This window comes from Oryctolagus cuniculus, chromosome 3 (assembly GCF_964237555.1).
Source record: "Oryctolagus cuniculus chromosome 3, mOryCun1.1, whole genome shotgun sequence".
In the NCBI taxonomy this organism is placed as follows: domain Eukaryota; kingdom Metazoa; phylum Chordata; class Mammalia; order Lagomorpha; family Leporidae; genus Oryctolagus; species Oryctolagus cuniculus.
The window spans coordinates 59,864,027-59,885,073 of NC_091434.1; the positions used below are offsets into that span (position 1 = coordinate 59,864,027).

At 36.6% G+C, this 21,047-nt stretch overlaps 1 protein-coding gene across 6 annotated transcripts in view; it reads right to left on the reverse strand.

Moving 5' to 3' along the window:
- Positions 1 to 4,929: 4,929 nt before the first annotated feature.
- The window catches only part of UBE2E3 (ubiquitin conjugating enzyme E2 E3), a 111,638-nt gene continuing 95,520 nt past the window's right edge, over positions 4,930 to 21,047 (reverse strand). For all 6 annotated transcript variants that reach the window (XM_070070507.1, XM_051848383.2, XM_051848385.2 and 3 more), the window contains 3 exons: positions 11,756 to 11,888; positions 7,477 to 7,624; positions 4,930 to 5,568 (listed from right to left, as the gene is read on the reverse strand). In XM_070070507.1, the coding sequence (XP_069926608.1) occupies positions 5,471 to 5,568; positions 7,477 to 7,624; positions 11,756 to 11,888 (379 nt within the window). In that variant the 3' untranslated portion in view covers positions 4,930 to 5,470. The remainder of the gene's footprint in view (positions 5,569 to 7,476; positions 7,625 to 11,755; positions 11,889 to 21,047) is intronic.

Below are 21,047 nucleotides of genomic sequence, written 5' to 3' on the forward strand. Positions count from 1 at the left end.
TGTGTACATATGCCTTAGATATGCACACAGCTTACACAGTCATTCCTCCTCTCTAACAAGGTTTACTATGACAATGACCAAGGTTTAAACATCACCCATGGCTACTGACAATACAGTTACATAAACCACTCGCAGCAACTTATCTTATAAATCACTTTGAAAGCATTAACAGCTCACTGTATACAAGCATCTGATTACATGTTGCAGAGATACACATTTAAAAACTGAAGAACTTTACAATAAAAAGCTGACAAATCAGTTTTAAAAGATTTCATTTCAAATAATATGTATTCACTGGAGTATAATTACAAGCTGTTTTTATTATTTGGGTATTGCTTGAAGAAACTACATTATATGTTTAAACATGAAACAATGGGATTTATTTGCACAATTTATTTCCCTAAAATAAAGAACATTACTGAAATAGAAGCAAGCAGATAATGCAGTATTGTAGAAATAACTACCTCATCCTCTTAAGTACATCTGTAATGGTTTGGGAAACCATAAATCATTCATAAATCTGTCCAGAGACCATAATATAAATGTTGACTTTAAAATGTGTTAACATACTACACTACCATAATCATACCTAAGATTACTGTATCAAGTTATGGAATTGAAATTAACTTACATTTTCCCACACATTCTTGAATGAATTTTAAGAATACACTTGGGTAAGTTAGTGCACATCAGAAAACACCTCAAAGTTATTAAAAGGGTAGCACATACGTAAGTCAAAATGCAAGCATCAACTCAACTTTATGGCTGTGCCTGTAAGATTTCCTCACTAAAAAAGAAAGGCAATGTCCAGACAGATGAGTGTCAATACCTCATTTTGAAAAAGATACTCATTAAATGTTTCAGGCTTGTCAATATAAATTTTTGATGTGGTTATATAATATATGATTAACTGAATTGCTTTTAAATTTATTTTCTTAAAGATTTATTTATTCATTTGAAAGGCAGAGTTTCAGAGAGGAGAAACAGACTCAGATCTTCCAACTGCTGGGAGACTGGAATTCAACCAGGTCTCCCACATGGGTGGCAGGGGCCCAGGCACTTAGACCACCTTCTGCTGCCTTCACAGGCCTATCAACAGGGAGCTGGATTGGAAGGAGAGTTGCAGGTACAGGAGCCAGCACCCAAATGGGATGCAGGTGTCAGGGGTTGTGGCTTACCCTGCTGCACCACTACACTGGCCCCCTTGGCTAAAGAAAAATTTAACACAGAACCTTATATCTCTCAAATTAAAAAAAGACAAACCTGGGGCCAGCATTGTGGTATGGTGGGTAATGTTGCTGCCTATGACACCAGCATCCCATATGGGTGCTGATTCATGTCCTGGCTGCTCCACATCAGATCTAGCGTCCTGATAATGGCCTAGGAAAAGCAGCAGAAGATGGCTCAAGTGTTTGGGCCCTTGCCACACACATGGGAGACCCGGATGAAGCTCCTGGCTCCTGGCTTCAGTTTGTCTCAGCCTTGGCCACTGCAGCTATCTGGACAGTGAATCAGCAGATGGAAGACATTTGTAATTCTTTCTCTGTGTAATTCTTTCAAATTAAAAAAAAAAAAAAGCCTCTAAAGAAAAACGAGAGAGAAAAATCACTGGTATGAGAAGTACTAGACAAATGACTATGGGAAAATACAGATAAATCTAACATATAGTTTTGAAAAATAAAATTTTAAGGTTCCATTAATAGACACTACAATAAAATATCAAAATAAGAATATACTAAAATGCAAAACTGTAATTTTTAGAAGTTGTAGATTAATTATTCTATGAATATAGTTTTACAGAGAACAGTTTTAAGTGGTGTCTAAGTATATGTGTGTTTTCAACAGCAATTTGTGATATGATAAACACTCCCAGCCTAGAGTCAAGCACAGGGGCTTATTCATCTATATTACCTACGCAACCTGTTTATACATTAGTTTCAAATCTACACGTGTCTATCCTCCTAAAACTCTTTGGGGGGTGTTAAATGAGATAAGGCACAGCACTGTCTAAATGGTGCTTGGCGTATAGGGAGACACTGTCCAGCTCACTAGAAGACCCTAATTAGAGCACACCAGGCTTAAAGGGATGCATAATGCCATGATCATTCTTACACACTTATAAAATTACATATGGATTTGCAACGTGTACAATCTGCTCTTAATGATGAGAAATGGTCTAGGTTTTGTTTGAAATATCACAATTTATAAGTAGATGCAACTTCATGGAGAAAAAAAAATTCCCTAGTGACAGTAAGAGGATACTCAAGAAGTTTTCAGAAAATGGAATTAAGATACAAAGTGTCTTCAAAAAATTCATGGAAAACTTAAATTATGAGAAACAAAAGCTATACACCAAAATATTTTTACACCAAAATAAATTTAATAGGGTGGGCATTTAGCCTACAGGTTAAGACACCTTTGAAAGACAGAAAACACATCCCATTATCAGAGTGCTTGGATCTGTTACCTGGCTCCATCTCCTGATTCCACCTTCCTGCTAACACAGACGCTGGGAGGCAGTAGTGATGGATGGCCCAGTTGGGTTTTTGCCATCCCTGTGGAAAACCTGGATTCAGTTCCCAGTTATTGGCTTTGGCCTGGCTTAGTCCCAGCCATTGCAGGTAGTGAACCAGTGGATAGAAGCTCCATCTGTAATGTCTCTTTCTAATAAATATTTAATTTAAAAATTATCTTTTAATTTTATTTTTCCACAAACTTTTTGAAGTATTCTTGTTCATATGAGGACAAAAAAAATTTGAAATCCATAGTTTTTTTCATAATACACATTTTCACATTTTTATTATTCCCTTCATATGCATGGATTTCAATTTTTTTGCAACAAAATATCTTGCCCAGTAATTCTGTTTTTCAATGAATTTTCTGAACTCAAGTGATAAACACCCATGTCGTGAAAAGGACTGACGGTTTTTCAGAAATAAGAAAACGAGATGCCTCCCTCACTCTAACAAAAGTCCTAAATTTAAGAGAAACAATAGAAGGATTCCAAATTATTTTTACTTTTTTTTTTTTTTTTTTTTGACAGGCAGAGTGGACAGTGAGAGAGAGAGACAGAGAGAAAGGTCTTCCTTTGCCGTTGGTTCACCCTCCAATGGCCGCCGTGGCCGGCGCACCGCGCTGATCCGAAGGCAGGAGTCAGGTACGTATCCTGGTCTCCCATGGGGTGCAGGGCCCAAGGACTTGGGCCATCCTCCACTGCACTCCCTGGCCACAGCAGAGAGCTGGCCTGGAAGAGGGGCAACCGGGACAGAATCCGGCGCCCCGACCGGGACTAGAACCCAGTGTGCTGGTGCCGCAAGGCGGAGGATTAGCCTAGTGAGCCGCGGCGCCAGCCCTATTTTTATTTTTTAAAATATACTAGTTTTGATTCTCTCCTCTTTAGAAGAGTTACAGTTCTTACTTTATAGGTAGCTATATATCAGAACACCAAGATACTATCAGCTTATTTGAAAGTGTAGCCTGTTCCCTGCAAGAGAAAGCAGAACAAGCAGAACAAAGATGAAGAAGATTAGAATTACTCAGAGTTTTATGGTGAATAAAAAATACAGAAATAAGCAAATTCAACTCTGGTGGTTCATATATGAATAACTTGAAACTGCCTTACTCCAAGGCTACAAAGGTAGTTTGTGGAACAGTCACAAATATGTTAAGTCTCCATTTCCTTCTATTTGGTCCCAGGCCAATATGGGACACAGCCTATACATTAGCAAAATATCACGGTGATAATAGTAACTAAAGAAAGCCTAACCAAATTCCCAAACCTCTGACTAGCACCATGACAGAAGTTTATACTCTATGATGTGCAATGTGCAATCTCAGAAATGGGGAAAATCTACTTCCTACAGCTCACAAAAATCCTTATAGCTTACGTAAAAAGTCTTCACTCTTATCGTATTGACTTCAGTCCATTACAGATTATTGGTTACTGGTTAAAGTAGTTAAAACTCAGAGATTTTCATAGACGCAAGGATATAGTACTGTTTTATTTGGTGTTCCTTCAAAGGAAGTTAAGTGAAAAAATAGTAAGCGCATATTTTATTTTATTTTTACTCAGACTTAAGACTTCTACTGGCAACTCAAGAAAGAGCTCACTATTCTTAGTGATAGTATACGCAACTATATTTGTTTTAAACTGTTATTGAGAAGCAATTTTATGTTACTAATTCCATTTTATAAATTTTAAGACAGTGCTCCATTTCCACCTTCAGATGTAGAAGACACTTAAACCACACACTTGACCACGTGACCAGAGATAATGACCCCAAGTCATAGTAAAACACAAACCTAGTATTAGAAAGAATTTGACCCATAAAACTCTTAAAATATCATATTTTTTCAATAGAGGAACAATGTCACTTCTGTACACTAACATGTAACTTTCTCTCTACCTTCAGGGCTGACAAGAGTTCCTGCATTCAACTCTGCCTGTGGCTATCCTGGATGGCCAGGTGCCACGGTGAGAATGATAATACATACCATAAAATTCAAGATCAGGATTAAAAGGAGACTGTACCACAAACAGCCATGAGATCAAAGGGATTATTTGACAATATTGTCTAATGGTGGAGAGAAATCACCAAATTTTTCTAGAAGGCATTACCAGATTCCTAAGCAAGCCTGAATTTTATCTTCTTTTTCACTTAAATACTATCATCATCAAATTAAACCTTTATGTGTTTCTGAAACCAATGATTTAAAGTCCAGTTCTGTATATTTACGCTCATTGTATTCTCCAAGACTTAAAGGAAAAACTCTATACACATTTAATGATTTTAATGTTTTCAATTTAATAATTCACTTATTTTTACTAGTCCTTAGTAGTCAATCTTCATACCCACATTTTTATTTCATCAACAATCATCTCTGACACACCTTCTAACAAGACTGACTAAGAATATTACGACAGGAAACTACGCCTTCAGGAGCATGTTTATTGTGTTTGAGATGATACATCAGGTGCTCTCTGAGCTACAAAGGGTAAAAGGAAATCCTCTCATTACAAACTGACAAAGGTAAAAGGTAAAACATTTTTCACAACAGCATGAACCACATACTCAGAAATAGATCTGGGTTTAATACAAATGACATAATTCCTAGTCATCTACAGCTACTTTTATAACTTCATACAGATAATGAATTAGGCTAAAATGCACTATAATATTTGGTAGACTTCAGGACCAGTATCCTTAGTACATCACAAAATACATTTTGATATCCCAAAGAAGCAAGACTTGCAAGTAGGCATTTTAAACATAACTAATCTACAGCTACAAAGTTCTACTCTTGAGAGCATTTACCTTTTTGGGGAGTCTCCCAGTCTCCAAAGGATAAAAGCAGAGAGTAGAATCAGTATAACATATACACAGAAGTCCGTATTGTAAAGGCTATAAAGATTTGCAGCACAGTGAGAAGATGCCTTCTGCTCCTTCACACTGCATACAAATTATGTGAATTATGTTGCGTATCTCTTGGTCCACTGTCTGGCTATCCTGTCATGTTCTGCTCTGTTGGTCAAATACTGAGTGGCTATGCTTCCAACCAGAGGATCCGCTGGAAAAGTGGAAACAACATTAAAAGATATTATGTGGTATCTTTAAGGTACAGTTCTGATATTCTATTCAACTAAAACATTTTTATTTTAGCAGCACCTTGAAATTCAATAGCTAGGTTTTCAAAAGAAAAACGTTTAAAGCAACATGATCATTTACATAGTCTATTACTTAAATTAGGAAGGCCCCTTTGGTTAAAAAATGAATTTTGAGTTAATAGAATTTATTTTTTATAAAAGATGTAAGCCTTTAAAATACAAAGATTTCTTTGTAATCCTCACATTTTATTCAATAATCAGAGTGTGCTAGGTGGTTGTAATTCTGTCCTTATTTTATACATTAAAAAAATTTTGAGATAAACTTGAATCTACAATGCTAAATGAAATGTTTCTCTTATTCTGTGCAGTGATCTTTAATCACTACTCATATCTCCACTAGAAAACTTGACATTTCATTTTCATAGACTTCTGAACTAGAAACTGAATCTGAGTTTTATTTTGAACTTATTTTCAAAAAGATAAAGGATGTCCATGTGGTAAAATAACTGAAATATACCAAATAGCCTGTAAAAATATAAAGTTCTCTTCCTTCGTGATCCAAATACTCTGAAGATTCTCTCCCTGGCAAATAACTGTTACTCATTTACAATATTTCTTTCAGATACATTATGTGCATTTAAAAGCATTTAGAATATTATTTCTTATATATATTTCTCTGGTACCTTGATTTACGCTTAATATCTTAAAGATCATTCCTTATCACTTCATATCTAACGGCTTTATTCTTTTTAATAGGAATAACTTCTATTTGTAGACATTCAGGTTATTTCCAATCTTTTTCTTTAATAAAGGATAGCACAATGAATATCTATCTATTGCGTACGTGTAACTACCAAGCCACAGGTAATGGAAACAGACCTTACTATTATGTTTTTAGAAAAGTATGTCAGCTCCTTGAAAAATGACCACATAGTAAGAGAACTTACAGGAAATTCCAGGTCCAAACACCAGTTTATGAAGTTAGCTACCTATGTTAAAGCTCCTATCTGGCTGTTAGATATTCCTAAAGAAGTTATGGACTATACACTGATGATTTTATTTTAATTTATATAATCATCAACTTCCATCTGCCATAAATTTAGCATCCATTAATATTACATCTAATATAGCCAATTTTAATTAGTCCTAAAAGTTAAGGAAGAGCAAGAAACCCTTCGTTTTTTGTCTTCAAGTATACGGCTGCATGCAAAGATAAAGAAAGAGAGGCACTGGGGCCAGTGTTGTGGCACAGAGGGTTGGGCCACTGACTGTGATACCAGCATCTCATAAGAGCACAGGTTCAAGTCCCAGCTGGTCTACTTTCCTGCTAATGTGCCTGGGAAGGCAGTAGAAGACGGCAAAAGTACATGGGCTCCTGCTGCCTATGTGGGAAACCCAGATGGAGTTCCAGGCTCCCGTCTGCAGCCAGACATGCCAGCAGCCACTGAAGCATTTGAGGAGTGAACCAGTGGATTGAAGATCTCTCTGCCTCTCCCTCTCTCAGCAACTCTGCCTTTCAAATCAATCAATCAATCTTAAAAAGCAATTAAAAAAAAAAGAAAAAAAAAGATATTGCTTTACTCTTATCAGAAGTACAGCTATCTAATTTAAAATGTAGATTCCATACCTAGATTTCATGAAGGATGTTAAGAAAACTATTATAGAGCAGCATGACATTAATAAAATGAGAGAAGTTATTGAGAAACTTCTGGGCTAGTCTAACTGAAATAGGTTTGATGAGTTCCTCACAACATGTTTTATGCTGATTTATTTCTACCAAGAGCATTTACTTCTTTATCCACATTTAAGCTATTGAAGAAAATATACTAGTTTTTGTGGCTTTATTATATGTGTTTACAAAAATTGCTTACCAGGGTTGCAGTCTGTCAAAAGGGAACAAATAGACAGCAAAACCTTTGAAATAGTCAAAGCAGGACTCCAGTTGTCTTTAAGGATGTCCAAACAGATGACTCCCTGACTGTTGATGTTGCAGTGATAGATTCTGGTGCGGAAAGTAACCTATGTACAATCACATTAAAAACAGGAAGAAAATGAATGCTTTTTACCAACCAAAATTCTCACCAGAAAAAAATGAAAGGTACAAAACCACAAACAATACTGAACAGCAAATAATTTAACTGAAACTCATATTAGGTTTAATTGCAAAAATTAAATGGGCTTATTTGAATCAGTTGAAAGATTATTTTCTGTTTTTACCTGGCAAAGAGGGAACAACGAGGGAGAACAGAAATGTTTTGGCACCCAGGGTAAGAGAAACTGGTGGAAGAATTTTTTTATAAGCACGGAAGTTATATTTGTTTCTTGGCAGAAAAATACTGGAGAAGGATTTAGATAAAGTTTGGTAATGGGGCTGGTGCTGTGGAGTAAAGCCATCACCTGTCATGCTGGCATCCCATATGGGCGCCGTTTCGAGGCCCGGCTGCTCCACTTCTGATCCAGCTCTCTGCTATGCCTGGGAAAGCAGTGGAAAATGGCCCAAGTCCTTGGCCCCTGCAGCAGCATGGGAGACCTGGAAGAAGCTCCTGGCTCCCGGCCATTTGGGGAGTGAACCAGAGGACAGAAGACCTCTCTCTCTCTTTCTCTGTGTAACTCTTTCAAAAAAAATTTTTTTCTTTTTTTAAAAAGGTCAGTGATACCATTTATACTACCTGTCTTTCTAGTTCTCAATTTTTCATTCCCACGGTTGGTACACTGTGTTTTGTTTTGTTTTCTTTTTGAGTAAAACATTAAAATTAGCAGTCTTTACTACTAGGTAAAGGAAACTGACATAATGCTGAGGTACGTGAGAAAAGGTAGGAACAAATACTGGCAAGTTTCAAAACAAATACAAACACTAATTGAGTGGTTCATAATTTGGGATTGCAGAGGGGAAAAAAAGACAATTTCTGACCTTTAGGAAGTTAACACTGAACTGTGAGCTCTGAAATGGAATCTGAAAGAAAATACTAAAATTTCTCAGACGTATCTTTCTGAAAAGGGGGCAGTAGTTGAAAGGTGAGGACGGAAAGACAGGAATAGCTTACTGGTTCAGTGTGGGAAGAGGCGGAGCCTCTAGAACTGCTCTGTCCAATACAAAACCAACTAACTACATATGTGTGAATACACAACTTTTGAACTGGGGCTACCCAAAGCATCAAAGTATAAAATCAGATTTCAAAAACTTGGTGGCAAAAAGATGATGTAAAAGGCATCAGAAATAATACTGTACTTATGTGAAAATGACAGTGTTTTGGTACTTGGCTAACCAAAACAAATTATTATTAATTTTAGGGGTACTTGTTTGACCTAGCAGTAAAAATACCACTGAAGAAACCTGCATCCAGTATTTAAGTGCCTGGTTTAGTGTCCTGGCTCCATTTTAGGTTCTAGCTTTCTGATGTCGTGTACCCTGGAAGGCAGTAGGGGGCGGCTGATGTGGGTGGGTCCCTGCCATCCGCAGGGGACATTGAGTTCCCAGGTCCTAACTTCAGCTTGGCCCACACCTAGTTGTGAGCATTTGGGAGAGGGAGCCAACATATGGGAACTTGTTCTCTTATCTCTCAAAGTAAGTAAATAAAAATATAAGTTTATGGTCTCTTTTTCCATTTTTAACTGTGCCTACCTGAACATTTAAACTTCTATCTATAGTCTCTATTATAATTCTATTAGTGCTGCTCTATAAAATGAGGAATAATGTATATTCAGGTTATTGACACTCAATAGAGACACAGTGGTTTACAAATAAAATTAATATTTTGAAAATGTTCAGCTCTTAATAACTAGAGAACAAAAATACTATTCATGAACAGAAGAGAATTACATATTTATCATTCAACAAGTTCAACTTTTAACTTCAAAAAACAGGAACTAAACAGAAATAATTGTTCCAACAAGTTAATAGCAGAAACTTCGTTTGTTTCAAATGTCCAACATTTTTTTAGAACTTAGTGATGCCTAATTCTACATAAGTTATCTTAGCAAGAGGAGTAAACAGAAATTAAAGAATTAGAAAATTAAATTATAATTTCAAAAATTAATAAGCTGAATTTGAAAAGAACTGCATTAATCAAAATGATAAATCACACACAGAACAACTGTTTGAAACCCATGTTAGTCAACCCATTTTCCATTAAGTTGATAGGACAAATGTTAACAGTGTTATAATTCTGTATAAAATAAATCTTGCTTTTTTCCCCTAGTTTTGCTAACATGTTTAAAGCAATTCTAATATGGAACACTAGGCAGAGTTATCACTACTTATAAATACAGTTATAAGGTATTTCTAAAATTTCATTTGTTTTCCTGTAATACAGAGTACTTTTAGCATTATACTAACATTTAAAGGTGTTAATCAAATTAGGGTTTCGCCCTTTTAATTGATTCAGCAAGATGGATTCTATAGACCTGGAAACAGTAAAAAATATATTAACTTCAAGATCTTAGATTCTTTTTTTTTTTTTTGACAGGCAGAGTGGACAGTGAGAGAGAGACAGAGAGAGAGAAAGGTCTTCCTTTGCCGCTGGTTCACCCTCCAATGGCCGCCGCTGCAGCCGGCGCACTGCGCTGATCCTGGCAGGAGCCAGGAGCCAGGTGCTTTTCCTGGTCTCCCATGGGGTGCAGGGCCCAAGCACCTGGGCCATCCTCCACTGCACTCCCTGGCCATAGCAGAGAGCTGGCCTGGAAGAGGGGCAACCGGGACAGAATCCGGCGCCCCAACCGGGACTAGAACCCGGTTTGCCGGCGCCGCAAGGTGGAGGATTAGCCTATTGAGCCACGGCGCCGGCTGAGATCTTAGATTCTGATGGAACACATAGAAAAACACTCCAAAAATAATCTGGTAACTGTAACTGACAGTAAATATTTGTAGGGGATCCAGACCTTGGCATCTGCAACTTGAGGTAAATACCACTAGGTGGCACTGTTGTTACCTTATTATATAATGCTTTCCTGAGACAGAATCTTTCTTAAATCTTTACGTAATATTTATTATATATATTACACACACATGCATCAAGTTGCTACATAAATTGTAATTTTAAAAGATTTTATTTATTTGGAAGACAGAGACACACACACATAGGCAGAGTGATTTTCAATCTGCTAGTTCACTCCCTAAATATCCACAATAGCTGGGGCTTGCCCAATCTTATCCCAGGAGTCTGGAAATCAATCCAGATCTCCAACACGGGTAGCAGGGACCCAAGTACTTGGGCCATCATCTTCTGTTTCTGAGGGTGTACATTAGCAAGAAAGTTGAAAGTGGAGCTGAGACAAACCCAGCCACTCCAAAATGCGATGTGGGCGTACCACGCAGCATCTTTACAACTGTGTCAAATGCTTCCCCCTCTACATAAACCTTAAATAGTATAGGGCATAAGAGGAATAATGTAGCAGCTAAGGGCTATAGGCTTGCTAACACACTTTTCCCCCTGGCATGTTGAACGTCTCTGGAATAAAAGTACAATTGTGTTCTGATTTCGTTCTGGCATTTTTTTTTTTTTTTATATAGCTTGACAGGTAAAAGGAAGGAAGCCATTCACATGAGTGTCTTGTTTAAGTTTTGTAAACTAATTATGTTACGTTTAAGTCTGGTAAACTGACAGTTATGACAAGGCACAACTTAATGCTTCTCTTTGTTAGCCATGTAATTCATATTTCAAGTGAATGAAGCACTAACAGGCAGAAACCACCCCCGGTCATCCTCCACTTCCAGTACAAGGTCATACCCACGCAGCCACATTACTAGTTTCCTGTGTATCTGTTGTAGTTTCCCAGGTTTTTGCTTATCTATGAAGGATTTCGCATAAAACTCACACTAAACTCTCATTTCTGCAAACTGTCAGTTTTTTGTCCCAGTATGTTTCTTAGAGAAGGTTCACCGAATATTTTCCCTCAGAAGTTCAAAATGTATCTGCCTCACTGATATGCAAAGTATAGTTTTATTTACAATTAACAATTCACCTTCCTTCTGTTGATCACAAAATTATTTGTAAGACTCAATTACTTTCAGTTTTAAAATTCTTTCATGTGAGATTCCACATAAATTCATGAAAAATAATGAAATAAAATGCAACCAGAATACAAGCAAGTCCTAGAATTAATGATTTCAGAGAAGAATGAATATTAAAGAATATACTTATATGTTCTTACCTTTGGTGGTTTAAATGGATAATCTGATGAAAATGTGATATCCAGAAAAAACACACCACCTTCATATACAGAACCTGGTGGACCAAGTATAGTTGATCTCCACTCATAAATGTTATCTCCTTTAGGCCCAGCACTATTTAAAAGAAATTAAAAATCAATATATACATCTGCAAATATACATGCTAACATCTTAAAACCAGTAAAGTATTAAAGGTAAATTGGTAAGAGCAACAAAGAATGAGATTAAGTATTAAAAAAAAAAAAAGCAATAAGCCCTAATGTGCTCAGGCATATGTATAAAAACCTATTTTAAAATATCTCAAACTTACAGAAAAATTACAACAAAAGTACAAAGAACACTTTACCCACAATCTCCTTCTGTTAGCGTGAGGCCCCATTTGCTCCTCTCTCTTCAGAACACACACGCACACGCACATACACACACAGACACGCAAATGCACCTGTTCCTGAATCATTTAGGAGCATGCTTGCATACATCACGGTCCTTTCCCCATAAACACTTAAGTGTACATTTCCTAAAAGCAGTCTCCCATAAATCACAATGCATTTATCTTTTCAAGAAATTTGGTAACACAATACTATCTGCATAATGTTGTTAACTGAATCAAAAGTATTTTTTTCCAAGACACAAGTTCCGGTCTTTGGAACATGTTATATCCTATGTCCACAGTCTCTGTTGATAGGGTTCTCTCAGCCTTTTCTGACATTTCTAACATTAACATTTTTACAGGATACAGTTCTTCAAAACAGAACTGAATGATCATCACTTGAAGCTGTTTCCCCCTCACTAATTTCAAGTCATGAATTTCTAGCTGAAACAGTACATAAATGATGTGTCCTCCACAGGGTTATCACATCCAGAAGCACAAGATATCAACCAACCTCTTGCTCACTGGTGATGTTAGGTTTCTTCATCTAGACAAGCACGGTCCAATTTTCCTACTACTTAGTCATCTTTTCCTTGCAACTTAGAAGCAATCTCTGGGCAAACACATTAAGATCATGGAAATGTCTTACTTATTAAAGCTTCTCTCCTGTATCTAACACCTATTTGTGATTCTTTAACTCTACTAATCATGATTTCTCAGCTCCAGTACTTCTTACACACATCACCCAACTGCACCTTGTTAGAATGTAAGCAACACACTCTTCTGTGTGTTCCTAGTTTGCCTCCTGGGTTCCTATTTTTTCCCAATCCTTTATATAATTTACTGTGGCATTAGTTACTCTGGTGGATCAGAATGGCCACAGGGAACCCTTTTAAAAAGGCTCTAATCCTTCTGACATGTCACCACATTTTCTAAGTACCACCTTTTCTGGCATAACAGGAATTCTAGGCTTTCAGTCTGGTTATCAGCCTGTTCTCCAAGGAGCCCTAATTTCTTTGAGTGAAAATGTGATTAGAAACCAAGATCTGAGTCCTAGGTGCTACTAAGCTCCAGTTACATTTTGATGAATTGTGCTCAACATCAGCACTTCATTTATAAAATGCAAACAAAAGATTCAGTTCAAGTAAAATCTAAATTCACAATTACTTAGTAGGAAACCCTAATACTCCATAAACCCTCTTCAAATATACCTGACAGACTTCCATTTTTCTTTCTAACCTTTACATCATAAACTCCCTGGCTTTCCGGAGACACATATGTATAAAGGTTTTCTTCTGTTAAAGTGATCATCAGTTTAGAAATGATCTCAGGTTCTATTTAAAACAGGTTCAAACCAGCATTGATAAGGCAACCATATGTTAATTAACAATAGGGTGTTGGTTAAAATGATTTAACTATTGTTAATTATTTAAACATAAGAACATAAAATGTAAAACTTCAGGAAAGTAAATAATGCTATCAATAATCAAATATGTTTTCTGAAAAATGCTTCCTATAAAAAAGTCTATAAACTTGATGATGTGTTAAGAATGGTTACAAATTGTTTCAATAATCTTTAAGGGAAATATATGCACAAATAAAACTTAGCATTTTGTTCTATTTAGGAAAAAAATTTTGAAAAGAAATAGTATTTCATAAATTTTAAGAAACACTATAGGAACTGCAACTAATTATAGTTCGGGTTCATTGTTAAGTCATCATTTGAGAATCAGGTATGTTCACTAAGAGAATATCACTAGAATTAAAAACACCCAAAATTAAGGACCAATAGTATAAAACAAACAGTTTAAATGCTTCTGAACCATATATAACGCACCAGTAAGAGTAACAACAATAATGAAGTTAGCTACATTTCACTCCATTTGTACCATAAACCAAGAATTGTTTAAAGCACCAAGGTGCATTCATAACTCACTGAATTTCAACAAACCAAGGAAGAGGGTACTATTATTATATTACTACTTTTAGATGAGGGAACTTAATGTATGCCTCAGAGCTACAAAATGACACAGAATTTGAACAAAGCAAGTAAACTAGTCTGTATTTTCCTCAATGGTTTTGCTGTAGTTCCTCTTCTAATTTCAGGACTATTCCTTCTGATCTCCAATCAAATTTTGCAAATATTTATTTATAAATGAGCCTGGGAGGGGAGCTGTTTTCCAGGTAAACCACACTGCCTCAGAGATATAATTGCTTCTTGGTATAATGCTTGGATAGAAGGTTAAGTTGGGATTACTGTATTTTAATGGATCACAGATTTGTAGACTGAAAATATCAGGCTGATATCAACCCCCAACCCCTTTACATGTGGAGAAATCAAGATACAGGAAGGGTATCTCTAACCTAGATTTCTGAATTCTGGAACTACGTATCTAAATTCTAAGTCTTTATTTTGAAATACAATATTTGAATATAATAAAGTTGAATAGTGCCTCCAATTTAAATCAAGTTCCTGATAGTCCAACTCCTACAATCCTTTTTTCAGCTAACTTCCTTTTTCTAGTTCCTCAGAGCAAAAGTCTCATCTTTGATCACCTTCTTTGAGCTCTGATACAGTATACCACAAAATTCTACTGTTTCTACCCGAAAAACATATTCAAAGTACTGCTTCTCCCCACTGGCGCTGGCCCAGCCTTGACTGAAAACACCAGCATCCTCTACGTGGTTAGTCACAACTGCCTGCCTTCTTCCACCTCTCACCCAATCCCCAAACCACGTGTGGTTCTCAATATGACAATCAGGAAGAATAACAGCTAAAAAGTAAAGCACAGTATGTAACTCTGGTCAAAACCTTCTTGGTTGTATTGAAGTCAAAGTCTTATAAACGACAAGACCCTGTATACTTTTCCACACCACAACCCCCTCACCTCTTACACTCTCCATTCCTGGGCTGGTTGTACCATGTTTATTCTGACCTCAGTGCAGCTACATCGTTTGTATCTCTGCCTGGAAAACTATTCTCCTAGAAAACCACCTGGTTTTTTGCGTGTGCGTTTGCTTGCTTGCATAATTTCTGCAGGTCTTGACCCAAAAGTCACCGTCTCAGTATGGCCCTTCCTGGTGACTCTAATACCACAAATGATCTCCACATATTTCATATGCTCCATTTTTCTTCCTCATAGCATTTACCATTCTTTAGCATATCACAGAGCCCCACGCTTTACTTATCATCTGTCATCCAACAAGAATTTAAGCTCCATGAAGATACAGATGTGAACTGGGCATTTTATGATCAGAAAATGAGGTGCATTTTTTAATATGTATTTTTTTCTTTTTGACAAAAAGTAATTGTAATTATTTATGGAGTACAGGGTAATAATACATGTACACAATGTGTAACAATCAAATTGGAATAAACAGCATTTCTTTATCCTTATCAATTCTTTGTGCTTGATTACTAGTTCTTCATAAAGTATCTAACATGCTGTTCTAAACTAATCAACTCAACTGTGCTAGAGAACACCATAAGTTATTCCTCCTATCAAACTGTTTTTGAACCTGTTATCCAACCTTTCTCTACCCTTCCCAGCCTCTAGTGATCACTATTCTAGTCTCTTCCTGATAGTCCATTTTTTTTTATCTTCCACATGCTTGACAACAGGCAATATCAGTCTGCCTGGTTTATTTCACTCAGATTCCAACCATATTGCTGCAAATGACAGGATTTCATTCTTTATGGCTAATAACTCCATTGTGTACACATAGCACAATTTCTTTATCCATTCATCAATTGGTGGACACTTAGGTTGTTTCCATTGCTTGGCTACTGTTAACAGTGCTGCAATAAACACAGGAGTTTATTAGACAGAAATTTCCTGTCTAACAGCAGAGGGGATGCGTGGATTATATGGTAGACATATTTGTAGTTTTGTGAGGAATCTCCCTATAGTTCTCCAAGACTGTATTCATTTACATTCCCACCAAAAGTATATAAGGATTCCCTAGTCTGATTCCTCACCAGCATTTCTTCCTCTTTGCTTTTCTGATTACAGCCATAACTGCAATGAGATGATATCTCATTGTGGTTTTGAGTTGCATTTCACTGATGGCTAGTGATCTTCAGTATTTTTCATATACTTTGTTGGTAACTGTATTTCTTTTGAGAAATATCTATTATTTGACTTTTTTAAGAAAAGGATTTTGATCTGAAAGGCAGAGTTACAGAGAGAGAGACACACACACACAGACACACAGACAGACAGACACACACACACAGAGGGAGAACGTGCACACGCCCAGGCCAAAGCCAGAAACTAGTAACTCCATACAGGTCTCAAGCACTCGAGACTTGTTTTGGATGCTTCCCCAGGTGCATTACTGGGCTCAAATGGGATGCCAGTGTCACAGCTTGTGGTTTATCTCACTGCACCACAACACTGGCTTCTATTTGACCATCTAAATCAGGTTAGATTTTGCTCTTGAAGTTTTAAAGTTTCTTATATAGTTTGGATATCAATCCCTAGTCAGATAAATAGTTCGCCAATATTTTCTCCCATTTTGTCAGCTCTGTCTTCACTCTTCATTGTTTTCTTGGCTGAGCAGAAGCACCTGAGTTGACACAATCCTATTTGTCTACTGTGAGATATAACTTAATAATTAAAGTGATCAAAGAGTGATGGGATCAGCAGAGGGGACAGGAAGAGAATATCAAATACTGCAAGTTTACTAGCAGTGGTGACAAAAATGGAAGAATAAAATTATTTCTTATACTTGCTTCGTAAGGAAGGGTTAATTTACTCAGTGATTTACTTCAAGGACAATACAAAATAATTCATTCCTGTTCTGGCTCAAGTTATAAAACAGCAGATATAATATCAACAGGGATTTAGTTTACTAAAACTTCAATGTGAGCTAATCTCCCAAAGAAAGGTGAATAAACTCATAACCAGAAATTTGACCTCTTATTTAAATATTTAGCAAATGAGAAACATCTTTAGACTACTGTTTTCCCTTTGAAATTCTCATTTTTCCTCTTTAAATACAATGTTTCCCATATGCATTCTTATCAAACCAATAGAAATAAAAAGCAGGTAGAAAGTACAGATATAGATAGAGTGATACAAAGTGACACCAATGAATTTTCTGTTATGAGCAGCTCTTACTGCTAACAGGTGACACTATGTCAAACAATAACAGCTTCAAGACTAATCTTAGCAAAATCTGGTTCCTCAATTCTTGAATACTAATTCAACTTTTATGGCGAAGGTAATAAACAATATCCTTTTGCAGCACTGGAATAATTCTAAGAACCCTCAAATCCTTAATTTAATAATGGAATCATTTTGCAATACACTATTTCTAACACATTGCTTTTACACAGGCAACTGTTTAACCCTGCACTAAGCCAGATGAAAAGGCTTATAGTAAATACCGTATGCATGTTCTTTTATCCCAAGAACAAAGAAAAATCCTATCTAAAAATGATCGGAATAAATTATAAATTAATACAGAGAAATCATGTAACGATTTAAGATGACATAATTGTGAAAAACATGATGTCATGGTGAGCACTACATTTTACACTGTTAAATTGAATATTCCTATGTTTGTTATTGAAGAATGAGTTTACTTTTATGACTGCAAAAATGGAAGGGTCGAATTAACATGCCATACTGATGTAGTAATTTCAATGGACTTATTCAACTCAACTGAATTTTAAAGTTCCACACAGTCATAAAATGCATGCTAAAAATACAAACAACTAGATAAACAGACAAATAATCCATATCTGCGAATAAGAAGAATCAATTTGTGACAATGTCACTTCTTCTTACTTCATCCTATAGATTCAGTGCAATTACATCCAATCAAAAATCCAAGCAAGTTATTTTGTGTATATCAATAAACTGATTCTAAAGTTTATATGGAATGTCTAAAGACCCATAATACCTAACTCAACACTGAGGAGAGAACAAAGTTGGGAAGACTCAACTGCAGCACTTAGTATAAACATGCAGAAATCAAGACCGTGAGATACTGGTGAAAACAGACAGACCAAGGGAAAAGAACAGAGAACCTAGAAATAGACATATTTAAATGCAGCCCACTGATCTTTGACAAAGAAACAAAAGCAATACAATGGAACAAAGAAAACTTTGTCAATAAGTGGTGCAAGAATAACATGCACCTGCAAAAAAACTGAATCTTGACAGACCTTAAACCTTTCTCCAAAATTAATTCAATATGGATCAGACCCAAATGCAAACAAAAAAATTTTAACACTCCTGGAAAATAACATAAAAGAAAGCTTAGATGACCTTGAAGCATGGTACCATCTTTAAATATAACATCAAAATCATAATCCATAAAGGATATAACTGATAAGATTACATCAAGAGAATGAGAAGACAAACCACAGACCAAGAGAAAATACATGTATACAACAAATCTAATACAGAACTGGTATCCAAAATATACTAAGTACTCTTCAAACTCAACAACAACAACAAAATCAGTAACTCAATTTACTTATTTATTTGAAAGGCAGAGAGGTGGGCAAGGAATATCTTCCACCTACTGGTTCACTCCCCAAATGCATTCAACAGCCAGACCCCAGCCAGGTCAAAGCTAGAAGCCAGAAACTCCAACTGAGTCTCTCACATGGGTGGTAGGAACCCAACTTGAACCCTCATCTGCTGCTTCCCAGGGTGCATGTTAGCAGGGACCTGGATCAGAAGCAGAGGCAGTACTCAATCCCAGGCACTTTGATGAGACTTGGGTGTCCCAGGCAGTGTCTTAACTCAAAGCATAATGCCCATCCCAGAAAAATTAGTTATACAATTGGCAAAAATTCTGGACACGTCACAAAGAGACACAGGTGACAGGTACGTAACCATACGGAAAGATGTTCAAAGTAATGTCAATAGGGAAATGTAAATTAAAACAATGGCATACCATTACACACCTGCTGAAGAGCTCAAATCCAAAACAGTGACAATACCAAATGCTAGAAATGACATGGAGCAATACCAACTCACAACCACCGCTGTCTGGAGTGGGACTAGCACAGGGAATGTGAAATGTCAGGATTTTTTGCACGTAGGATCCACTTCTGAAGACAAAATTTAATAGTTTTTTATAAAGCTAAACCTAACTAATCACATGATCCAACAATCACATTCCTTGGTATTTACCCAAAAGAACTAAAAACTTAGTTCCACACAAAAATTTGCACACAGATGTTCACAGCAGCTTTTGTCACAATTTCCAAAACCTAGAAGTAAACAAGATGCTCTTCAGTAGGTAAATCTGTGGTATAGCCAGTTGCTGGAATATTATTCAGTGTTAAAAAGAAATGAACTATTAAGTCACAGAAGACATGGAGGAAGCTAACTGTGTATTGTCAAACAAAAAAAACCAATTTGAAAAGACTATGCACTGTATAATTTCAACTATATGACATTCTGGAAAATTAAAACAATGCAGAAAATAAAAAGATTGGTGGTAGGCATAGGGTGGGGGAGGAGGGGATAAACAAAACAAAGCATCTTTAAGGCAGGGAAACTGTTGGAGACAGTAAGCCAGCGATGGATATACATCATTATACACTGGCCAAAACCCATAAAATGGACAACACCAAGAGTGAATGAACACTGATAGAAACTGACATCTGGGTGATAATGATAAATGCAATGTAGGTTCAACCACAAAAATGTACTGTTGTAGTAGGGGAAACCTGGCTTTAAGTGTATGGGGTCAGAAATACATATGAACTCTGCATTTTCTGCTCATTTTTGCTATGCCCTAAAAATGCTACAAATAATAGTAACAATCGTTCTCTCCTTTTTAATTCTGTTAGTAGTAGCAGACACTAGTCTTGTTTATGTGATCCCTTTGACTGTTAATCCTATCGTTATGATCAATTATGAACTGAAACTGATCACTTTGACTAGTGAGATGGCATTGGTACATGCCACCTTGATGGGACTGAATTGGAATCCCCTGACACGTTTCTAACTCAACCGTTTGGGTAAAGTCTGATTGAGCATGTGCTGAACTGTACATCTCCTCCCTCTCTTATTCCCACTCTTATATTTAACAGGGATCACTTTTCAGTTAAATTTAAACATCTAAGAAAAACTGTGTGTTAATTAAAGAGTTCAACCAATGGTACTAAGTAGAACAAAAAAAATACTAAAAGCGATAAAGTATTAAGTTGTTCCTCGACAGTCAGGACAAGGTCTGATCAAGTCACTGTTTCTCATACTGTCCATTTCACTTCAACAGGTTTCCTTTTTGGTGCTCAGTTAGTTGTCATCAATCAGGGAGAACATATGATATTTGTCCCTTTGGGACTGGCTTAATTCACTCAGCATGATGTTTTCCAAATTCCTCCAGATGGCAGATGTCCTAAACAGCACTCTGGCCTCAGAATCAGCCCTTAAGGCATTCAGATCTGGCTAAAAAGTCCATGAGAGTATTTCAGGCATGGGAAGCCAAGATACTCTGGCAAACAAACAAACAAACAAACAACAACAACAAAACCCTACATGAAAGATCTCTGTGAGTGAGGTCCCAGTGGAAAGAACGGGCCATCAAAGAAGGAGGAACCTTTCTCTGAAGGGAGGAGGAGAGAAATTCCACTTTGACTATGGCCTTGTCTAAATAAGATTGGAGTTGGCGAACTAAAAGGCTTCCATAGCCTTGGCAACTCATGACAAGAGCCTAGGGTGATTACTGACGCCATAAACAAGAGTGTCAATTGTTAAGTCAACAACAGGAGTCACTGTGCACTTACTCCCCATGTAGGACCTCTGTTCTTAATGTGCGGTACTATGTGAATTAATGCTATAACTAGTCTTCGAACAGTACTTTATACTTTGTGTGTCTGTGTGGGTGCAAACTGTTGAAATCTTTACTTAGTATATACTAAATCGATCTTC